At 39.5% G+C, this 20,869-nt stretch overlaps 1 protein-coding gene across 2 annotated transcripts in view; it reads right to left on the reverse strand.

Moving 5' to 3' along the window:
• SCD5 (stearoyl-CoA desaturase 5) overlaps positions 1–20,869 on the reverse strand; it is a 169,560-nt gene that overhangs the window by 42,387 nt on the left and 106,304 nt on the right. For both annotated transcript variants that reach the window (XM_019025844.4, XM_063705369.1), the window contains exon 3: positions 10,794–10,999. In XM_019025844.4, coding sequence (XP_018881389.2) covers positions 10,794–10,999 — 206 coding nt within the window. The remainder of the gene's footprint in view (positions 1–10,793; positions 11,000–20,869) is intronic.

The raw sequence follows: 20,869 nt of genomic DNA on the forward strand, positions 1-20,869 counted from the left end.
CACAATGGAATTAAATCAGAAATCAATAATAAAAGACAACTGGAGGCCAGGCACAGTGGCTCACACCTGTTATCCCAGCACTTTGGGAGGCCAAGGTGGATGGATCACCTGAAATCAGGAGTTCGAAACCAGCCTAGCCAACATGGTGAAACCCTGTCTCTACTAAAAACACAAAAGTGAGCCATGCGTAGTGGTGTGCTCCTGTAATCCCTGCTACTCAGGTAGCTGAGGCAGGAGGAGGATCACTTGAACCCAGGAGGCAGAGGTTGCAGTGGGCTGAGATTGCACCACTGCACTCCAGCCTGGGTGACAGAGTGAGACTGTCTCAAAAAAAAAAAAAAAAAAAAAAAGACAACTGGAAAACCCCAAAATACATGGAAATCAAACAACATACTTCTAAATAACACATGGGCCAAGAAAAAAATCTCAAGAGACATTTAAGGATATTTTAAACTAAATTAAAATAAGAACAAAACTTATCAAAATTTGTGGGATGCCATAAAAGCAGTGCTTAGAGGAAAATTTACAGCATGACTACATATGTTAGGAAAAAAGTATCTAAAATCAATTAACTAAGCTTCCATCTTAGGAAACTAAAAAAAGAAGAGCAAATTAAATCCAAAGTAAGAAGAAGAAAATAAATAATAAAAATTAGAGCACAGAGAAATGAAATTATGAACAGGAAATCAATTTCAAAAATAAATGAAACCAAAAGCTGGTTCTTTGAATCAATTAATAAAATTGATAAGCCTCTAGCCAGACTAAGAAAAAAGAGGTAGGGCACAAATTACTAATATCATAAGTCAAAGAGGGAACACCCCTACAGATCCCATGGATATTAAAAGGATAATAAAGAAATACTATGAACAACTCTGTGCCCACAAAATTGATAACCTAGATGAAATGGACCAAATCATTGAAAGGCACGATCTACCAAAACAAGAAAAAATAGACAATCTAAATAGGCCTATATTTATTAAGTATATTGAATCAATAATTAATACCCTTGCAAAATAGAACCAGGCCAAGATGGTTCTATTTTGGTGAATTCGACCATATATTTAATTCTCAATGATAACTGGTATAATTTCTAAAAGAGAGAATTTCTTTTTTAGAAAATAAAAGCAGAGGGAATACTTCTTAATTCATTCTATGAGGTATCACCATAATACTCAAACAAGACAAGGATATTATAAGAAAACAACAAACCAATATTTTTCATGAGCCAGATGTTAAAAATCTTCAACAAAATGTTAGTAAATTAAATCCAACAATGTATAAAAAGAATTATATACTCCAACTAAGTAGGATTTATACTAGGTATGCAAGGCTGGTTCAAAATTTGAAAGTCAATTAATGTAATCTACCACATTACAGGCTAAAGAAGAAAAATCACATGACCGTATCAATAGATGCAGGAAAAGCATCTGACAAAATGCAACACCCATTCATGATAAAACCTCTCAGTAAATTCTCAATGATAAAGAATATTTACAAAAAATATACAGCTAATGTCATAAAGGTGAGAGACTATATACTTTTCCTCTAAGATGAGGAAAAAGGCAAGGATGTACCCTCTTATCACTCCCTTTTGACATTATATGGAAGTCCTACCTAATGCAATAAGATAAGGAAGTAAAAGATATACTTATTGGGAAGGAAGAAATAAAATTGTCTTTGTTTGTAGATGATATGATTGTCTTTGTAGAAGATCTGAAAGAATTGAAAATAAAAAACCATTCCTGTAACTAATAAGCTATTACAAGGTTGCCAGATACAAGGTTAATATACAATAGTCAATTTGCTTTCCCACATACCAGCACAAGTGGCATTTGAAATTAAAAACACAATACCATTTACATTAGCACCATAAAAATGAAACAAGTATAAATCTAATAAAACATGTACAAGATCGGTATGAGGAAGATCATAAAACACTGATGAAAGAAATCAAAGAAGAACTAAATAGATGAAGGGTTATCCCATGCTTATAAATAGGAAGACTCAATATTGTCAATGTCTGCTTTTTTTTTTTTTTTTTTTTTTTTTGTGGAATTTCTTTTTTTTTTTTTTATTATACTTTAAGTTTTAGGGTACATGTGCACATTGTGCAGGTTAGTTATATATGTATACATGTGCCATGCTGGTGCGCTGCACCCACTAACACGTCATCTAGCATTAGGTATATCTCCCAATGCTATCCCTCCCCCCTCCCCCCACCCCACAACAGTCCCCAGAGTGTGATATTCCCCTTCCTGTGTCCATGTGATCTCATTGTTCAATTCCCACCTATGAGTGAGAATATGCGGTGTTTGGTTTTTTGTTCTTGCGATAGTTTACTGAGAATGATGGTTTCCAATTTCATCCATGTCCCTACAAAGGACATGAACTCATCATTTTTTATGGCTGCATAGTATTCCATGGTGTATATGTGCCACATTTTCTTAATCCAGTCTATCATTGTTGGACATTTGGGTTGGTTCCAAGTCTTTGCTATTGTGAATAATGCCGCAATAAACATATGTGTGCATGTGTCTTTATAGCAGCATGATTTATAGTCCTTCGGGTATATACCCAGTAATGGGATGGCTGGGTCAAATGGTATTTCTAGTTCTAGATCCCTGAGGAATCGCCACACTGACTTCCACAATGGTTGAACTAGTTTACAGTCCCACCAACAGTGTAAAAGTGTTCCTATTTCTCCACATCCTCTCCAGCACCTGTTGTTTCCTGACTTTTTAATGATTGCCATTCTAACTGGTGTGAGATGATATCTCATAGTGGTTTTGATTTGCATTTCTCTGATGGCCAGTGATGATGAGCATTTTTTCATGTGTTTTTTGGCTGCATAAATGTCTTCTTTTGAGAAGTGTCTGTTCATATCCTTTGCCCACTTTTTGATGGGGTTGTTTGTTTTTTTCTTGTAAATTTGTTTGAGTTCATTGTAGATTCTGGATATTAGCCCTTTGTCAGATGAGTAGGTTGCGAAAATTTTCTCCCATGTTGTAGGTTGCCTGTTCACTCTGATGGTAGTTTCTTTTGCTGTGCAGAAGCTCTTTAGTTTAATTAGATCCCATTTGTCAATTTTGTCTTTTGTTGCCATTGCTTTTGGTGTTTTGGACATGAAGTCCTTGCCCACGCCTATGTCCTGAATGGTAATGCCTAGGTTTTCTTCTAGGGTTTTTATGGTTTTAGGTCTAACGTTTAAATTTTTAATCCATCTTGAATTGATTTTTGTATAAGGTGTAAGGAAGGGATCCAGTTTCAGCTTTCTACATATGGCTAGCCAGTTTTCCCAGCACCATTTATTAAATAGGGAATCCTTTCCCCATTGCTTGTTTTTCTCAGGTTTGTCAAAGATCAGATAGTTGTAGGTATGCGGCGTTATTTCTGAGGGCTCTGTTCTGTTCCATTGATCTATATCTCTGTTTTGGTACCAGTACCATGCTGTTTTTGTTACTGTAGCCTTGTAGTATAGTTTGAAGTCAGGTAGTGTGATGCCTCCAGCTTTGTCAATGTCTGCTTTTCTCAACTGGATCTATATTCAATGCAATTCCAATCAAAATCCCAGCAAGTTATTTTGTAGATATTGACAAACTGATTGCAAGGTTTATACGTGGAGGCAAATGACTCAGAATAGCCAACACAATATTGAAGGAGAAGAACAAAGTTGGAAGAGTGCACTACTTGACTTCAGGACTTACTATAAAGCTAAAGTAATCAAGACAGTGTGGTACTGGCACAAGAACAGACTAATTGATCAATGAATCATAACAGAGAGCCTAGAAATAGACCCACATAAATATAGTCAACTGATCTTTGACAAAGGAACAAAGGGAATACAATGGAGAAAAGATAGTCTTTTTAACAAATTATGCTGGAACAACTGGACATTTGCATGCAAAAAAATGAATTCAGACACAGACTTCACACACCTCACAAAAAGTGACTCAAAATGGATCACAATTCTAAATGTAAAACACAAAACTACAAAACTTCTAGAAGATAACATAGAAAATGTAGATGACTCTGGGTTTGACAATTTATATATGACATCAAAGGGCATGATTCATGAGAGAAAGAATTGATAAGCTGGACACCATTAAAATTTAAAATTTCTACTTTGCAAAAGATACTGTCAAGAGAATAAAAGGACAAGCCATAGACAGGAAAAAAATATTTGCAAAAGACATATCTGATAAAGGACTGTTCCAAAATATATGAAGAACTCTGAAAACTTCACAATAAGAAAGCAACCTGATTTAAAAATGGACCAAAGATCTTGACAAACATCTTACTAAAGAAAATATATAGATGGAACAATAAGCTTATCTCATCAGGGAAATACAAACTAAAACAGCATTGAGATACCACTACATATTAGTTAGAATGGCCAAAATCCAGAACATAGACAACAACAAATGTTGGCAAGATTTTGGAGCAATAGAAATTCTCATTCATTGCTGTTGGGAATGCAAAATGATACAGCCACTTTGGAAGACAGTTTGGCTGTTTCTTACAAAACTAAAAATATTGTGACTGTACAATCCCACAACTGTGCTCCTTGGTATTTACCCAAAGGAGTTGAAAACCTATGTCCGCACAAAAACCTGCACATGAATGTTTACTGTAGCTTTATTATTACCAAACTGGGAAGCAACCAAGATGTCCTCCACTGGGTGAATGGATAAATAAACTTCAATAGATCTAGACCACGTTTTGGTCATTATTCAGCACGAAAAAGAAATGAGCTATGAAGTCATGAAAAGACATGGAGGAAGCGCAAATAGATATTGCTAAGTGAAAGAAGCCAATCTGAGAAGGCTACATACAGTATGATTCTAACTATACGACATTCTGGAAAAAGCAAAACTATAGAGATAGTGGAAAGATCAGTGGTTGTCAGGGCTTGGGGGAAGAGAGCGATGAACAGACAGAGAATAGAGGATTTTTAGGCAGTGAAAATACTCTGTAAGATACTACAATAGTGGATACATTTGTCATTATATATTTGTCCAAACCCATGGACTATACAACACCAACAGTGAATCCTGATGGAAACTATGGACTTTGGGTGACAGTGACGTGACAATGTAGGTTCAACAAATGTAACAAATATTCACTCTGGTAAGGAATGCTGATAATGGGAGAGGCTATGCATGTGTGTGGGCAGGAGGTACATGGGGTATCTCTGAACCTTCCTCTCAATTTTGCTAAATTGAACCTAAAACTGCTCTTTAAAATAATGAGCCTTTAAAAACAACAAAAAAGAGGGTATCACTGAGAGATGTGATGCTCATTCTTGGGAGGTGGGAGAGAAGACTAGAGATAACAGACTAGGGGATGAATTGAGGTGAAACAGGCCTCAAAAATATTCTGGATGTTTGAGTGCCTTTCTTCCTGGAATGGCAATATTTATATATTTTGATCTCTTCCCAAGGCATCAGAACAGAACTGATTTGCTCTTTTGAACCATTCCATCCATTTTCTTTCAGTTTATCTCATCACCATGGCAATGAGGCAAGGACCTTGTTTTTATGTGTCTGGACTAGCATCCTCCCTGGCTACTTTAAAAATGCATGACAGCATTTACATGTAACCTCTAGAGGAATGTCTTCCCTAAAATGGGACTCAATGGAATAAGCAAAGCATTAGGAGAAACAGTCTCTGGATTTTATCTTCATTTTGTCATCTGAGAAAGATGATTTGAGATTCCAGTTTCTGTTCATTAATGGAGACAGAGAGGCTACCCACTTGGTTCACAAAAAATAAGACTGAGGAATATGAGATGACAGATCGCTCTGCTTAAGGCAGAACAACTGTGTGGCTATGGCAGAGACTGCTAATTGTTTACCCCATATCTATTCACCCTTCCTTCCTTAGAAACAAAACCAAGATTTTATTCAAGGGTCCAACGCATTAACCAAGAGAATACATTTCCCTGTTTCCCTGGGTATAGATATGGTCAATGAGAGACAAGTGGATAGGTTGTATCTTCTAGGAAGACTCCTTAAAGGTGACCGACTCAACTCAGCAATGTGCTCCCTTCAGCCTCCATGATTCCCCTTCTGGTTGGAGATTTAGTGATCAGTTTGCACCATGAAATGACACTGAGAATGAAAGTCCCCTGCTAAGGATGGTAGAGCAGAACGATAAAGGAATCCCAGTTCTCTACTGACCCTGCAGTGCTGCCATGTCCTCCCTGGACTGCCTGTCTCCAGAATTCTTTTATATATAAGAGAAATAACCTTCTGTCTTGTTTAAGCCAAACACAATTCTTGATGGATCCATGCTCAACCTTATGAATGGCTCACGGATAGGTTCACCCCAACATTTGCAGGTTTCAGGCTAGGAGTATAGGTGGAAGTCCCTAGCCTGTGGTTCATCCCTTTTCCTTTTCCCCTTTTGCTCTGTCCCATTAGGTGGATATCTGAACTCACACTTTAAAACTTAAGTCCCTGTGCTAACACTGCCCCTTGGCCACTCTTCAGGCCTAGGCTCTATGTATTTCCTGTTGGGAGAACAGATCCCAGGAGGAGGCTGCTATAGGCTCTAGAAGACAGCTCAGAGCATTTAGGGAGGAATCTAGGACCCTAGGAATCCAGGGCATGGCCCAGAAGTCAAGGAAGATTTAGGCAGGTGCCATGTTCCTTTGGCCCTGTGATCTCCTCACTTTGTGGAGAGAAGTGTGGCCCTTTAAGTCATAAAACCTAGGACAGGGGCCCTAGCTGCCAGAGCCTAAAGGCAATACCACTGGCTTCTCTCCCTTGCACCTCCTAATGGCTGCCTTTACACAATTTACACATTGACAGTGCAGCAAAATGTGGTTTAGTCCAGTTAACTACTTGTTATAACAGCCTTCGTAAGATTATCTTTTAGGGTCTGGAAGTATAGCTAGAAATGTGTTGTTTTCCTGCTCCTACCTTCTCTCTTCCATGAGACTGTACAATGGAAAGCTGATTAAGCCTGACTCTCTGCCAAGCTTTTCTTTAGTAAGTTGTTACTAGAATGGCTCAGCAAAAGTTTATCAATCAACTGCAATATCTGTGTTAGTGTCCTGAGTGGACTGAAGGAGGAGTCTCTAAATCCTCAGTCTCTATCACCTGTTTGAGTAAACTCTCCAAGAGGCACTTAGCTGATTGATCTGCACAAACATTGCACCCTGGGAGTGTGGTGGAGTCAGCTATGAATTCTGATTGCCTCCAACTGGGATAGGGACTGTTCCTCTAGGAAAATCATACAGGAGCAGGTGGAGATTCAGCCCACGAGAAGTGTGCCACTGAAATGACCCAAGTCTGGGCCCCAAATGCAGGTGGGCACCTTTTTCTGTTACTCAGGAAGCTCTCTGTGCAGCCCAGGGCAGCATGAACTGAGATCTGCTGTGACGGTGCCTGACACCAGGATCCACCCCTTCAGCTCCTATCCCCACATATAATGACTTTGATTCCTGTGAGGACTCTCCTCTCCACCACCTAACTGGCAGGACCGGTAAAGCCAGCTTCACGAACATGAAAATATCTCAACAGTTGACTGCCTCTGTGTATGTTGGAAACTTGCTTCATTTAGTTCAGTGATTCTCAGCCTTATTTTGGATTACGGATCTCTATGTTCTCTATGCTGTATAATTACCACAGGACTTCAGTGCTCACCCACACATCTGAAGACTGCTGTAGCCTCTTTCAAACAGTAAAGTATAATCACAAGAACATTGAGTGAATAATCTAAGATGCATGTACTTCTGGCTTCATCTTTCTATCTACATTTTACTAGTTTGCTCATAGGATGTATTACACAAACACACACATACATATTAGGATGTTCTGGCATCTTAAAAGCCTTTCTGCTTGGGGAGAGCCTGGCTTTCCTGGACCTAGGCAATTCTTAGAGATAATAAAGGGCCCAGCCAGGAGCATGCCTTTAACATGCAAACGACATGATCCAGAGCCATATCTCTCCTGTTTGGCCTGTACTCTCAAAGAGCAGTATTCCTCTACCTTAATCATTCTGGGGCTAGACCAGGCAACTAGGGGTGATCTCTATAGTTTAGAACGTGTTCTAAACTATAGTTCTGAGAGGAGGTCAATTTTAGGCTGTATCCTCAGCACTGATTCCCAGCAGGAGCTCAATGATACATGTGACATGATGATATGAATGAATGGTTTCTGATAGCCACAGCCTCCTTTAGTTACTGGACTGGTGATGAAAGATGTTCTCAGATGACTATTCAGGGAACTTGCTGAAATAGTCTTTGTTCTTCTTCCTGCATTTAGAAATAGTCTTTAGACATATGTGCCGCCAATACACACATAATGAATCAGATTACAACATTTTTTTATGAGAAAAGATGAAAAAAAATCTTCCATTTTTATGGTCAGAGAAACCCAGACTATTATACCCGGCTCATTTCTCATTAATAAAACAGAAAATCTTTTGCCTTCTCATCTGAGCTCTTCAAATTAATCTAAGGTCTGATTGTCCCAAAGCATTACTAATTATATAGCAACATCATTTGTATCACAGAATTGGAAATGACGTACATAGCTGACCACAGAGTGATGGTTAAATAAACTATGACATGCTCAACTGATGGAATCTTCTGCAGCCTTTGACAATAGTGTCTACAATACAACCTGAGGTAAAGGGTGAGACATAAAATTACATATGCGATACGACTGCCATCATGCAAAATATATGAAATAGAAAGAGATACTACTGAATATTAATAGTGTCTGTTTATCTGTTAAGACTGTGAATGATTTTCTTTCTACTTCTCTGAATTTTTCATCTTTTTCTCTAATGACCTTCAACATTTTACACTCATAGTGAAAATCAACATCAATAAATCATTGAATTATTAATTGCAAATATCTTGTTGGCTGGGCGCAGTGGCTCATGCCTGTAATCCCAGCACTTTGGGAGGCCGAGGAGGATCACTTGAGGTCAGGAGTTCAAGACCAGCCTGGCCAATATGGTGAAACCCTGTCTCTACTAAAAAATACAAAAATTAGCCGGGCGTGGTGGTGCATGCCTGTAGTCCCAGCTACTTGGGAGCCTGCAGCAGGAGAATCGCTTGACCTCAGGCGGCAGAGGTTGCAGTGAGCCGAGATCACGCCACTGCACTGCAGCCTGGGCGACAGAGTGAGACTCCATCTCCAAAAAAAAGAAAGAAAGAAAGAAAGAAAGAAAGAAAGAAAGAAAGAAAGAAAGAAAGAAAGAAAGAAAGAAAGAAAGAAAGAAAGAAAGAAAGAAAGAAAGAAAGAAAGAAAGAAAGAAAGAAAGAAAGAAAGAAAGAAAGAAAGAAAGAAAGAAAGAAAGAAAGAAAGAAAGAAAGAAAGAAAGAAAGAAAGAAAGAAAGAAAGAAAGAAAGAAAGAAAGAAAGAAAGAAAGAAAACATCTTGTTATTTTCTGCTATAAAACTTGACACAGGGTATTTTCACCTAAAAGAGCTGAATTGATACCGGGTGTTTTCACCTAAAAGAGCTGTATTGAGATGTACAGAGAAAACCCTACAGTGAAACCAACAGAAAGCAGTGATGGAAACACAGAGAATTCTCTAGTCTATCAACTGCCTGTGTGATAATAATAATGGCTGACATTCACGAAGCTCTTACTATGTGCCAGGCATTTTCCATACATTTTAAAAATATCTTCGTAAAAGCTGTAGGAGATAGGTATTACTGTTACTCCCATTTTATAGATGAAGCTGAGACTTAGAGTGGTTAATTCATTTGCTAGTAAGTGGAGGAGTCAGAGACTTTGATTCCAGCAGTCTGTCTCCATGGTCTGCCAGTTTCTCACTATGCTCTACTGCTCCCCCCAGCATAAAAGGAGAGGCTTTGGGGGGAAAGAGCACAGTCCTAAGCCATCCTTCTTTTCATGCAAAGATTCTTGTGTTGAACAAAGGCATAGCCTCCATGTCCATTTTCAGTCTGAAAAGGAGATTCTGTTTAGGTAAGTCCTCAGATGACTCCTACCCATCAGTGGAGATGGTCACTAGTAACCACTTATTCAACATGCTGTCTCAAGGCTCTAACTGGAGCATGGTCCATATGTTGCCCATCTTTGCACATAAATCTATTGCTTTAGGTGCTACAAGCTCATCATAGCCAAATTTTGCAGACCCAGACCAACCCAAGAACAAAGGTCGCTCTCTACTTGCCAGCACAATTGTAGGCACTCTTTCTTCATGTGCTTGTAGAAAGCAGTTTCATCCTGCAAATGCTGGCCGACTGAGTATGCTCAGCCGACACCATCAGGGCATATGAGTGCTTTGAGGCCTTCTGTTGAATGGTCTCATTTTCTCTGCACAGAAACCTACTAGTGTAACATTTCCATAAGTGATGGGCAGGGCAGAGGTTTCACTGCAAGAGAATTTCAGGACAGAGTAGGATACCTGGAGAGAGTTCAGTCCTTTTGGAGTCAAGTAGAGTCAAGTGTGTCACTAAAATGAAGCAAGTCCCCCTTCTGCTACTCCAGAGAATCATGAATGGGGCAGTGGGGAAACACAGAAACAGGTCATGAAATCAGCCATGCAAGATTAGTTTGAAGATAATGACACTGGGCTTAAAGGAAATCCATTACAAATGAAACTTATAACTCAAAACAAATGTGCCAATGGGCAAAATTTAATGAGCAAAAGGAAATTAATAAATAGAGATAAATCTTATAAATATGGCAAAATTGTTAGGGCAAATGCTTGAGAAGAACGCTATGGGGTTATGAGTCCATCTCATTGTGCTGTTTCTATGTCCTGGCCCCTGAGGGACAGCTCTCTGTCATGCCCATTCACTTACTTTCTCTGGATCCGGACCACAGGATCAGCAAGCAGGTCAGTGACGTCAAGCTTTCTCCCCTTCTCAATAACATCTCGATGCTTGCGAACAAACAGCCACCCGATATGGGAGAAGAAGAAGCCCCGGCGGGCATTGTGTGGGTCAGCATCCGTCTCTGAGTACTTGTGGTGGGCTCGGTGGTCCCTGGACCACTCGAAGATGTCATTCTGCAGAGAGAATGAGAGCCTGAGTGAAGAGAGGAACCGCACCGCCGAGCGTCCTCCTGGTAAGCTTCCCAGCCTCCCCTCCCCCACCAGTCTTCACTGCTGGTTTCACATTCCTCCTGTCTTCAACCCACAGTCCCTCAACCTCAAGTTCAATCCCCTGTGGTCTGGAGTGGTTTTCATCAGAACAAGGGTAAATCTTCACTTAGCAGGTATCTCAGCTTACGTGTGGGACGTACCCACTGCAGGAAGTTCAGGCTTGTTGGGTGAATTAGTGCAGAGACCTGAAGGAAAGCTCTGGTGGGGGCGACTGAAGTCTCCTAGATCATTTATGTCAAGAAAAGAGAGATCTTTTTTGTGGCTGAACCGTATTCCATGGTGTAAACATACCACATTTTCTTTATCCAGTCTATCACTGATGGACACTTAGGATGATTCCATGTTGCTATTGTGAATAGTGCTGCAGTGAACATACATGTGCCTGTGTTTTTATAATAGAATGATTTATATTCCTTCAGGTATATACCCAGTAATGGGATTGTTGGGTTGAATGGTAGTTCTGTCCAGATCTTTGCAGGGACATGGATGGAGCTGGGGGTCATTATCCTTAGCAAACTAATGCAGGAACAGAAATCCAAATACCACTGTCCTCACAAGTGGGAGCTAAATGATGAGAACACATGGACACATAGGGGAACAAAACATCCTGGGGCTATCAAGGGTGGAGGGTGGGAGGAGGGAGAAGATCAGGAAAAATATCCAACGGGTACTAGGTGTAATACCTGGGTGATGAAATAATCTGTACAACACACCCCATGACACGTTTACCTATGTAACTAACCTGCACCTGTACCTCTGAACTTAAAAGTTAAAAAAAATGAGGGAGAGATGTTCTTAGGATGAAATCTTGGTTGTCATAAGAGAGGGGCAGTCCTGAGTAGGAATGGTGCCGGTTCTTGGCCCAGATGTCTCTGCCTCTCTCCTCACTTTGGTGTTCTTCATGTGTGACTCACAGAGATCAGGAAGCCAGTAGATTAAAAAAACCCAAATGGCTACTTCCCCAAATCTCTGCAAAATACCAAGGCACCAGTGGCATCATTTTAGGACTGCTCTAACAGAGTGTAACAGAAATGGAAGGGGGACAACTTTGGCTCCTTGGGAACCTGGTGTATTGGCAATCCACCAAGTGGAGAGGCAGCAGTAGCTGAGGAACAGGGCAGCACTCACTGGAGCCCTGAGACAGACTCTGGTGCCCCTAGAAGGACAGGCAGCAGAGTCCAGCAGAGTCTGCCCAGCCCACAGAGCTGAAGTGGGGCTCAGTGCATGTGGGGAGCACACCCTATTGGACCTCTCATAATGGGAGACATGGGAGCGTGTCAGGGGCTGAGCTATCAGGGGCAAGAATTGATGGCATTCACTGTTACAATTAATGAGACCTTAGCTATAGCAATGGGTCAGTGAGATCTACAGACATTTTTTTTACACTAATTTTTTTTTAAATCTGATGATGCTTTCAAAACTTTGAGAAGATGAATTAAATTGGGAAGCAGTGCTTTTGATAGGAAAATCTGAAAATAAAAATAAATTTAAGTATTATATTACATTAGCCTTTTCTGTTTATGACAATAGTAATAATATTTTATACCATAATATTCAATACTGGGTAATGTTCTCATTAGGAGTCTACCATTTCGTAGAGATTGGCTTCATCCTTCTGATCAGAAGGGAAGAAATTGTTTTGTTTTTGTTTGTTTTTTGAGACAGTCTTGCTCTATTGCCCAGGCTAGAGTACAGTGGTGCAATCACATAGCTCTCTGTAGCCTTGACCGTCTGGGCTCAAGTGATCCTCCCACCTCAGTCTCCCAAGTAGCTGGGACTACAGGTGTATGCCACCATGCCCAGCTAATTTTTTGTTTTTCTTTTTGAGACGGACTCTTGCTCTGTCGCCCAGGCTGGAGTACAGTGGTGTGATCTTCGGTCCCTGAAACCTCCGCCTCCTGGGTTCATGCAATTCTCCTGTCTCAGCCTCCCGAATAGCTGGGATTATAAATGTGCGCCAACAAATCCAGCTAATTTTTCTATTTTTAGTGGAGATGGGATTTCACCACGTTGGCCAGGCTGGTCGAAAATTTTAAAAATCCACCTAATCCTTGGGTTTTGGGGGAGAAAAAGAGGAGGCAGAAAGTTCCGACAAGCATATGTTCAGCTTTGAATATAAAGAGAGAAAACAGGAGCATGGCAGTTTATGTATATCAAAACTTATAGCCTGGCTTACTGTAATATGAAAGAGGTCTTTAGATTTAACAGTGTATTTAAACATGGTGGTTGGACAGAGTGAAAACATTTTATTATTTAGAATCACAGAATTTGGAGGTGTAAAATAATTTCAAATGTCAATCAAGACTGCTGTGGTCTAAGAAATAATTTCTTCCTTTTGCATTAGTTTATTGCTTTTATTGTAGTGCCCATGTGAACACGACATAGAAAGAACACTCTGTCCCCCATTCACAGATGGCAAAATTAAAGCTTAGAGGACATTTATATAAGTTCATCCAACAAATCAAAACATAATAGAACAAAGATGGCATTTCCTTGGTTCTCAGTTCACATTTCCATCAACAAAATATTTCCCTTATTCTCCAAATGTTGCAGGGAGGGATCTTTTATAGAAAACTTTCTTTCATCTTGTTAAAAGGTTATATTGGCTTGATATGGTTTGGCACTGTGTCCCCACCCAAATCTCATGTGTAACTGTAATCCCCATGTGTTGAGGGAGGGACCTGGTGGGAGGTGATTGGATCATAGGGTCAGTTTCCTCCATGCTGTTCTCATGATATTGAGTGAGTTCTCACGAGATCTGATGGTTTAAAAGTGTGTGGCAGTTTCCCCTTTGCTCTCTCTCTTGCTCCACCATAGTAAGACATAGCTTGCTTCTCCTTCACCTTCCACCATGATTGGAAGTTTCCTGAGCCCTCCCCAGCCACGCGGAACTGTGAGTCAATTAAACCTCTTTTCTTTATAGATTACCCAGTCTCAGGTAGTTATTTATGGCAATGTGATAATGAACTAATACATGGCTGTTTAATTCAATGCCATGCAATCTTGTAGAAACTCTAAGTGAAGAGTTTCAAATAGCTAGAAACATTATTCTCACAAAATTAATTATAATACAACAACAATGAAAAGACCCATGATGATGAAGACAAGTTCAAACAGAGATATTTATTTTCATTCCTTTCACCTGGATACCTTTCCAACAGAAGCCACCTGACTGCAATAGTGGAATGAAGCAAGTATAATAGTGGAATGAAGCACATTCCAAATAATCAAGCACATAATGAAGCCAAAAATACTTTAAGATGTATTTTTTAATCCTTTGTTATTGTTTTGTTTTCAAGTGTAAAGCTGAGTCCAGTGAAAAATGACTCAAAGAATAAGATGTGTTTTCTAGTTCTTGGGAACTTGGTAATAAATAAATTAAAAAAAAGAAATTAAAGAACAAGATGTGCATCAACAATAGAGCAGAAAGGGAGCAAGATTTATATGTTCACCCAATCAATCACCTTTCTTCCCTACTTACCTGCACTTTTGCCTGCTCTGGAGTGATTGAGAGTGGGTGGGTAGGGGAAAGAACCTACCTGTGAATAGCATTTGTGTTGAAAAGGTTTGGGTACCTAGAGCTCATTTTGGTACAGTCAGTATGTGCTTTAGCAACAAGAAGAGGGGAAAGCTGAGGATTAATGACGAGGGAGAGATGGCCCAACCATCTCAACCTTGGGAGGCGGGGAGTGAATGGAGATCAACTGTACTGGAAACCATACCCCCAGCGGTATCCTGATAATCTCTCTTCCTCTTAGTGTTTGCATGGTGCTGATAGCTCTTGTCTAAAACTATGTGTGCCACTCCATCAGCTTTGCTGCATGGGAAACAAAAACAATATTGAGGCATACAGAGATGACAAATGCCCATCATGAACTGACTGTCAAGTATGGGTAATCTGTCTGTTCATGTTCCATGTACATATTCTGGTAGGGACATGATGTTGAACTCAGCAGTAATTCCTGAAGCTTAAATACTTAAACATTCAAACAAATCAATTACCAAATTATTGTATTAAATTTGCAACGTAGAGTTTATACTGAATTGTAGGTTCCAGTAGATCACAGTCTTACTCTGCAATCCATTAAAAGTGCACTCTCACCACATGTTAATTGATTATTCCTGATAAAAAATTGGAATATTGAAGGGAGCTACATTAGTTCTAAGAACGCTGGGCATAAATGAGGCACAGGTAGGTGGGCGAGCAAGAGAGGAGTAGGAACAGAACAAATCCGGAGTGTACAGCTCAGGTGGTAGGCTTCATTAGCAGAGACGCCACACTATAGTCCTACTTCACAATAGAAATATAACTCAAGCCACATAATATAACTAATATTTTCTTAGTAGCCACATTTAAAAAGTGAAATGACCCTTGATTGAACTTGGGCTACAGAAAAAATTAATAAAATAAAAGGTGAAAAGAGGCTGGGCACGGTGGCTCATGCCTGTAATCCCAGCACTTTGAGAGGCCGAGGTGGGTGAACCACCTGAGGACAGGAGTTCGAGACCAGCCTGGCCAACATAGTGAAACCCCATCTCGACTAAAAATACAAAAATTAGCCGAGCATGGTGGTACGCGGCTGTAATACCAGCTACTCGGGAGACTGAGGCATGAGAATCGCCTGAACCTGGAAGGCAGACATTGCAGTGAGCTGAGATCACACCACTGCACTCCAGCCTGGGTGACAGAGCAAGATTCTGTCTCAAAAAACAAAACAAACAAACAAAAAAAAAACTAAAAACAAAAAAAGTGAAAAGAAACAAGTAAAATTAATTTTAATAATATATTTTACTTAGTGTAACATACCCAAATATTATCATTTCAATGTATAATCAGTATAAAAATTATTGAGATGCTGTACATTATTTTTTTTCTGTACCAAGTCTTAGAGATTTTTCACTTGTAGCACACCTCCAGGGGCTTGCTGCATTTCAAGTGCTCAGTAGCCACACGTAGCCAGTGACTACCACATTGAGCAGTGCAAGTCTAACTCATGGCTTACGCACTTTTTTTTTTGTTTTTGAGACAGGGTCTCTCTCTGTCACCCAGGCTGGAGTGCGGTGGTGTGATTATGGCTCACTACAGCCTCAACTACCTGGGCTCAAGCGATTCTCCCATCTCAGCCTCCCCAGTAGCTGGGACCACAGGCACATGCCACTATGCCCAGCTAATTTTTTTATTATTTGTAGGGATGGGGTCTCACTATGTTACCCAGGCTGGTCTTAAACTTCTGGGCTCAAGGGATCCTCCTGCTTCAGTCTCCCAAAGTGCTGGCATTACAGGCATGAGCCACTGCACCCAGCCACTTGTACGCTTTTCAGTGTGTGCATTATACTTCAAATTTAAAAGTTTGAAGAATTAAGAATTCAATGCTGCCTACTGGTGAGAATGTGAAATGGGCAGAAAGTTTGTGAAGGGCAAATGAGCACTACATATCAAAAACCCTAAAATTGTGCATATATTTTAACCTAACAATTCATTTTCTGGAGTTTATCTTAAGGAAATCATGGTTGTGTTCAGAGATTTAACCACAAGGATGCTAACTGCAATAAAAACTTGGAAAGACCCTGCATTTCCCCATAACAGGATTTGATTAAATATTTTGTGATAAATTAATTAAATAGTACTTGTGTGTGTATACATATACAGTAAAAGCTTATATATACATGAAAGAAATAGTAAGAGAAAAAGCCTTAGTGTTACCTCATGGGAGTGAAATTGGGAGGTAGGAATGAGGAGAAATACTTTTATGCTTGATCCTATACTCTGAAATTATTAGAAAGAATTCTATTAGTGTTGTATTAAAAACTAATTAACAAAAAAAGGCTATTGTAGTATTGACCCAGAAAGATGAAGGTAAAAGTAGTTAAAAGAAAAGTACTTCTTGGCTGGGCGGGGTGGCTCACGCCTGTAATCCTAGCACTTTGGGAGGCCAAGACAGGAGGATCACTTGAGATCAGGAGTTTGAGACCAGCCTGGCCAATATGGTGAAACCCTGTCTCTCCTAAAGGTACAAAAATTAGCTGGGCATGGTGGTGGGCACCTGTAATCCCAGCTACTCGGGTGGCTGAGGCAGGAGAATCGCTTGAACCTGGGAGGCTTAGGTTGCAGGGAGCTGAGATTGTGTCACTGCACTCCAGCCTGGGCAACAGAGTAAGACCTTGTTACAAAAAAAAAAGAAAGAAAGAAGAAAAGTACTTCTCAAAACACTATGAATCCATTTTTAATAAAAAATATAAGTTTAAGCATGGGAAAAACAAAAGAAGTATCTTAGCCAAACTGTAGTGGTTCTCTCTAGGAATTGGGACTGTGGGTGACTCTTTTATTTTGTCTGTGTTTTGTAAATTTTTACAATAAACAGATTATTCTTTTGTAATACAGGAGAAACAAGTTATTTTTGAAAACATTTCTATATTCCTGAATGAAAACAACCCAGCTTCTCCTCGATGAAGCAGTTAAGATTCATCTGGCAATCCAGTCTGTTAATACACCTTTATGTCACCCTTCTTCTATCTTTATTCTCGTTAGCAACTAATCAACCAATCACACGTCAAGTGGTGTGGCAGTGCCCTCGCTTGAACCCATTCTGTATTTTGTGCCTCCATTACTTCACTATCCATGATTGATAACGTCCCTAAGTGGGGTCTCCACTGAAACTGTAGAAACTGAAATTGATCATGAGGTGATTTTTCTCCCATGCGCAGCCTTTGAGTGTTATCTGGGACTTGAGCAAAGGTCATCAATCTCAAGAGTCCACCGAAAAGAGGTATGAAGCAACCTGCTCCTTCAGAACTACTCCCCAGCTTCCTTTTATGTTCAAAATAAATTCTTGAATCTAGTCATCTAAATGGCAATAGAGGACACTGTCTTTTAAGGCCCACATAATTTCCACTGGTTAGCAAGATGAAGGCTAAATGTAAACAGCATTTAGCTTGTCCCATTCAGCAGATCTGAAACCAGAATCATTGATTGGTTTTCCCCTAGCCTAGCTGGAAACAGTTGCCTGCTCCCAACCAGACACCAAGATGGTTTTTCTGTCCCTTAATTCAATTTTGTGGCTGTTTAAAGTTCCAGAACAAAAAACTTCCCAAGCAGTCTCAAAACATAGCCAAAGGGAATTCCACTTGTATTCATAACACATCTTTGTTTCCAGTCAGTAGTGAAAAAGAAACCAGGACCAACATGTCAACATGTCAGCTTGAACAGGCAGGTTTTAGAGTAGAAAATATGTGTGTGCATGCATGCATGTACATGTGCATGTGCGTGTGCGTGCATGTGGTGTGTGTGTGTCTGAATGGCATCCTTTCTGGGAAAGGAGCTGTTCTATCAAGAGGGTCAAATAGAAAAAGATACTGGTGGCTCCACTCCTTAGAAACTGTAAGGCTTATTAGAGATAGACTTTATCTCTGCATCTGGGGTCTAAACTTAATCTCCTCCAGTTCAGACGCCAATTCAAACAGTGAAAAACAATGTTGGGTGCTTTTCCCATTGTTGATACTGGGTCAGTACTTATTTCTCTCCAGATAATAGGCTAATCTGTAAGAATATCCCAGAAAGTCCCCAAGAGTGGCCTGGCAGCAGTCCACACCACCTGGCAAATTGTGGCTTTGAGAGGACAAGTTGCCACCTGCTGCCTTGCCTTCATGTGGCACTCGGTCTACATAGGTCTTAGAAGCTGGGTAAGTGTTGAAAAGTCAACCTTAGTAGTTTAAAAAGTGCCAATAAAACTTAAAGTTTGAAAAAAAGGAAAGAAATGTTTCATATTTTCTTCTATTACTCTTTTGTTTAAATCTCTTAACAATGAGAATGTATTCAAATAAGACTTTTCACTTTTAAAAAACCACATATTTAACACATACTTTTAAAATGGCATAGACAGTCATCTTGGCAAATAAGTTGGTCTTCTGGAAATCTTTCCAATTTGGGCTTTGGAGGGTTTTTGGTCAGTGATGTGACCATTATTCTAGTCTCCTGAACTAGATCTCCTTTATTCCATGAGTTAAAAATTGAGGGGGAAGAAAGGGCCTAGAAAACAATGATAACCCAATAGCAATGAACATATTTAGTTCCCACAACTTGTTTTTAAAATACCATTCTCCACTAAAAGGAATCAGGAGTGTGGAGAAATGGCTGGTGCCAGGACTGGGGTAGGAAAAGTACACGGGGAGCTCAGTATATTTTGTTGTGCCGGAAAGGAAGTGCTTAAAAAATGATGGGGCATGTCAAAATGACAGAGGAGCTACATGTGGTGGTGTGCATCTGTAATCCCAGCTACTCAGGAGGCTGAGGAGTTCAAGACCAGCCTGGGCAACACAGCAAGACACCACACTAAAATGAAAGAGTTTTTTCTAAATCCTAAAAGAAAGAGGCATTTGTAGTGCCTCCCACTGAACAAACTGGGGTAATTTGGTCATTAAAATGAATAATGACAGTAATGGATTATAATCCATGTAATCAAAAAACAGTCCATGGGCTATAAATACAATGGAAAAAGCAAACACTTTTCTTTACAGTGAAATACCAATTGACAAATGTAGAAGAAATAATAGAGTTACAAAATCACCATTTTGCAGCTGTCATGGCAATAACTGATTCAGGCAAGAATCCCCAATGTTTGCTAAAACTATTGGGTAAAAGTTTGATGAAGATAAAATATTCATATAGGCTCATAATCTTTGCATAAATTAATTCAATAATTACAAAATAAAAATAGCAATCTTACAGTGGAGAAACTTAGCAGATGCCACCTTAACCAAATGATCAAAGTTCATACCTCCAATAATGTGACAAAGTGATGTCATGTGCCTCTTTTTCAATGCTGAGGAGGACACAAGAATGCTAATGTAGTACTCCCACCAAAAATGCAGAGTTTGAGTCTAATTATGAGGTAACATGAGCAAACCCAAACGGAGGAACATTCTACAACTTAATTGGCCAGTACATTTCAAAAATATTGATGGCATAAAATTAAAAAAACAAGGAACTATTCCAGATGAATGGAATCTAAAGAGACATTATAACTCATTGTAATGCATAATCCTCAATTGGACCCTGAACTATTATAGAATCCTGGATAAAGCATTGTATCAACATTAAATCCCTGACTTTGGTAAGTGTATTCTGTCTATGTGAAAGTGTCTTTGTTATTAGGAAATACACACTGAGGTATTTGGGAATAAAGGGGCATGATGTCTATAACTTATTCCCAAATGATTCATAAAAAAAGAACACGTAAGAATGTACATGCATGTACAGAGGAAAGAGCAAGGGAATAAAGCAAATGAGCAGTACTCTAAGAGTTGGTGAATCTAGGTGAAGGCTATACCCAAGCTCATGATTTTCTGCAACTTTTCTCCAAGTTTCAAAATAAAAGATCTGAAAAAATTATTTCAAAATAAAAGTGAAAGCTAAAAACAAAAATTTCATGGGCAAATGAGCAGTACTCTAAGAGTTGGTGAATCTAGATGAAGGCTATACACAAGCTCATGATATTTTGCAACTTTTCTCTAAGTTTCAAAAGATCTGAAAAAATTATTTCAAAATAAAAGTGAAAGCTAAAAACAAAAATTTCATGGGCACTCTTCTTTATAATCTCAGCTTTTCCCCTTCCACTCCATTTCTACTCTACCACCCTTGTTCAGGCTTTTATCAATTTACTTGGATGCTGTAATAACCTTCTAACTGCCTCCCACTTATAGTAATTTTCCTCTCCACAATACATTCGGCATACTGTTAACATCCTCTTTCCATTCATACTCCCCAAAATCTATCAT

Source organism: Gorilla gorilla, chromosome 3 (assembly GCF_029281585.2).
Source record: "Gorilla gorilla gorilla isolate KB3781 chromosome 3, NHGRI_mGorGor1-v2.1_pri, whole genome shotgun sequence".
NCBI lineage: Eukaryota > Metazoa > Chordata > Mammalia > Primates > Hominidae > Gorilla > Gorilla gorilla.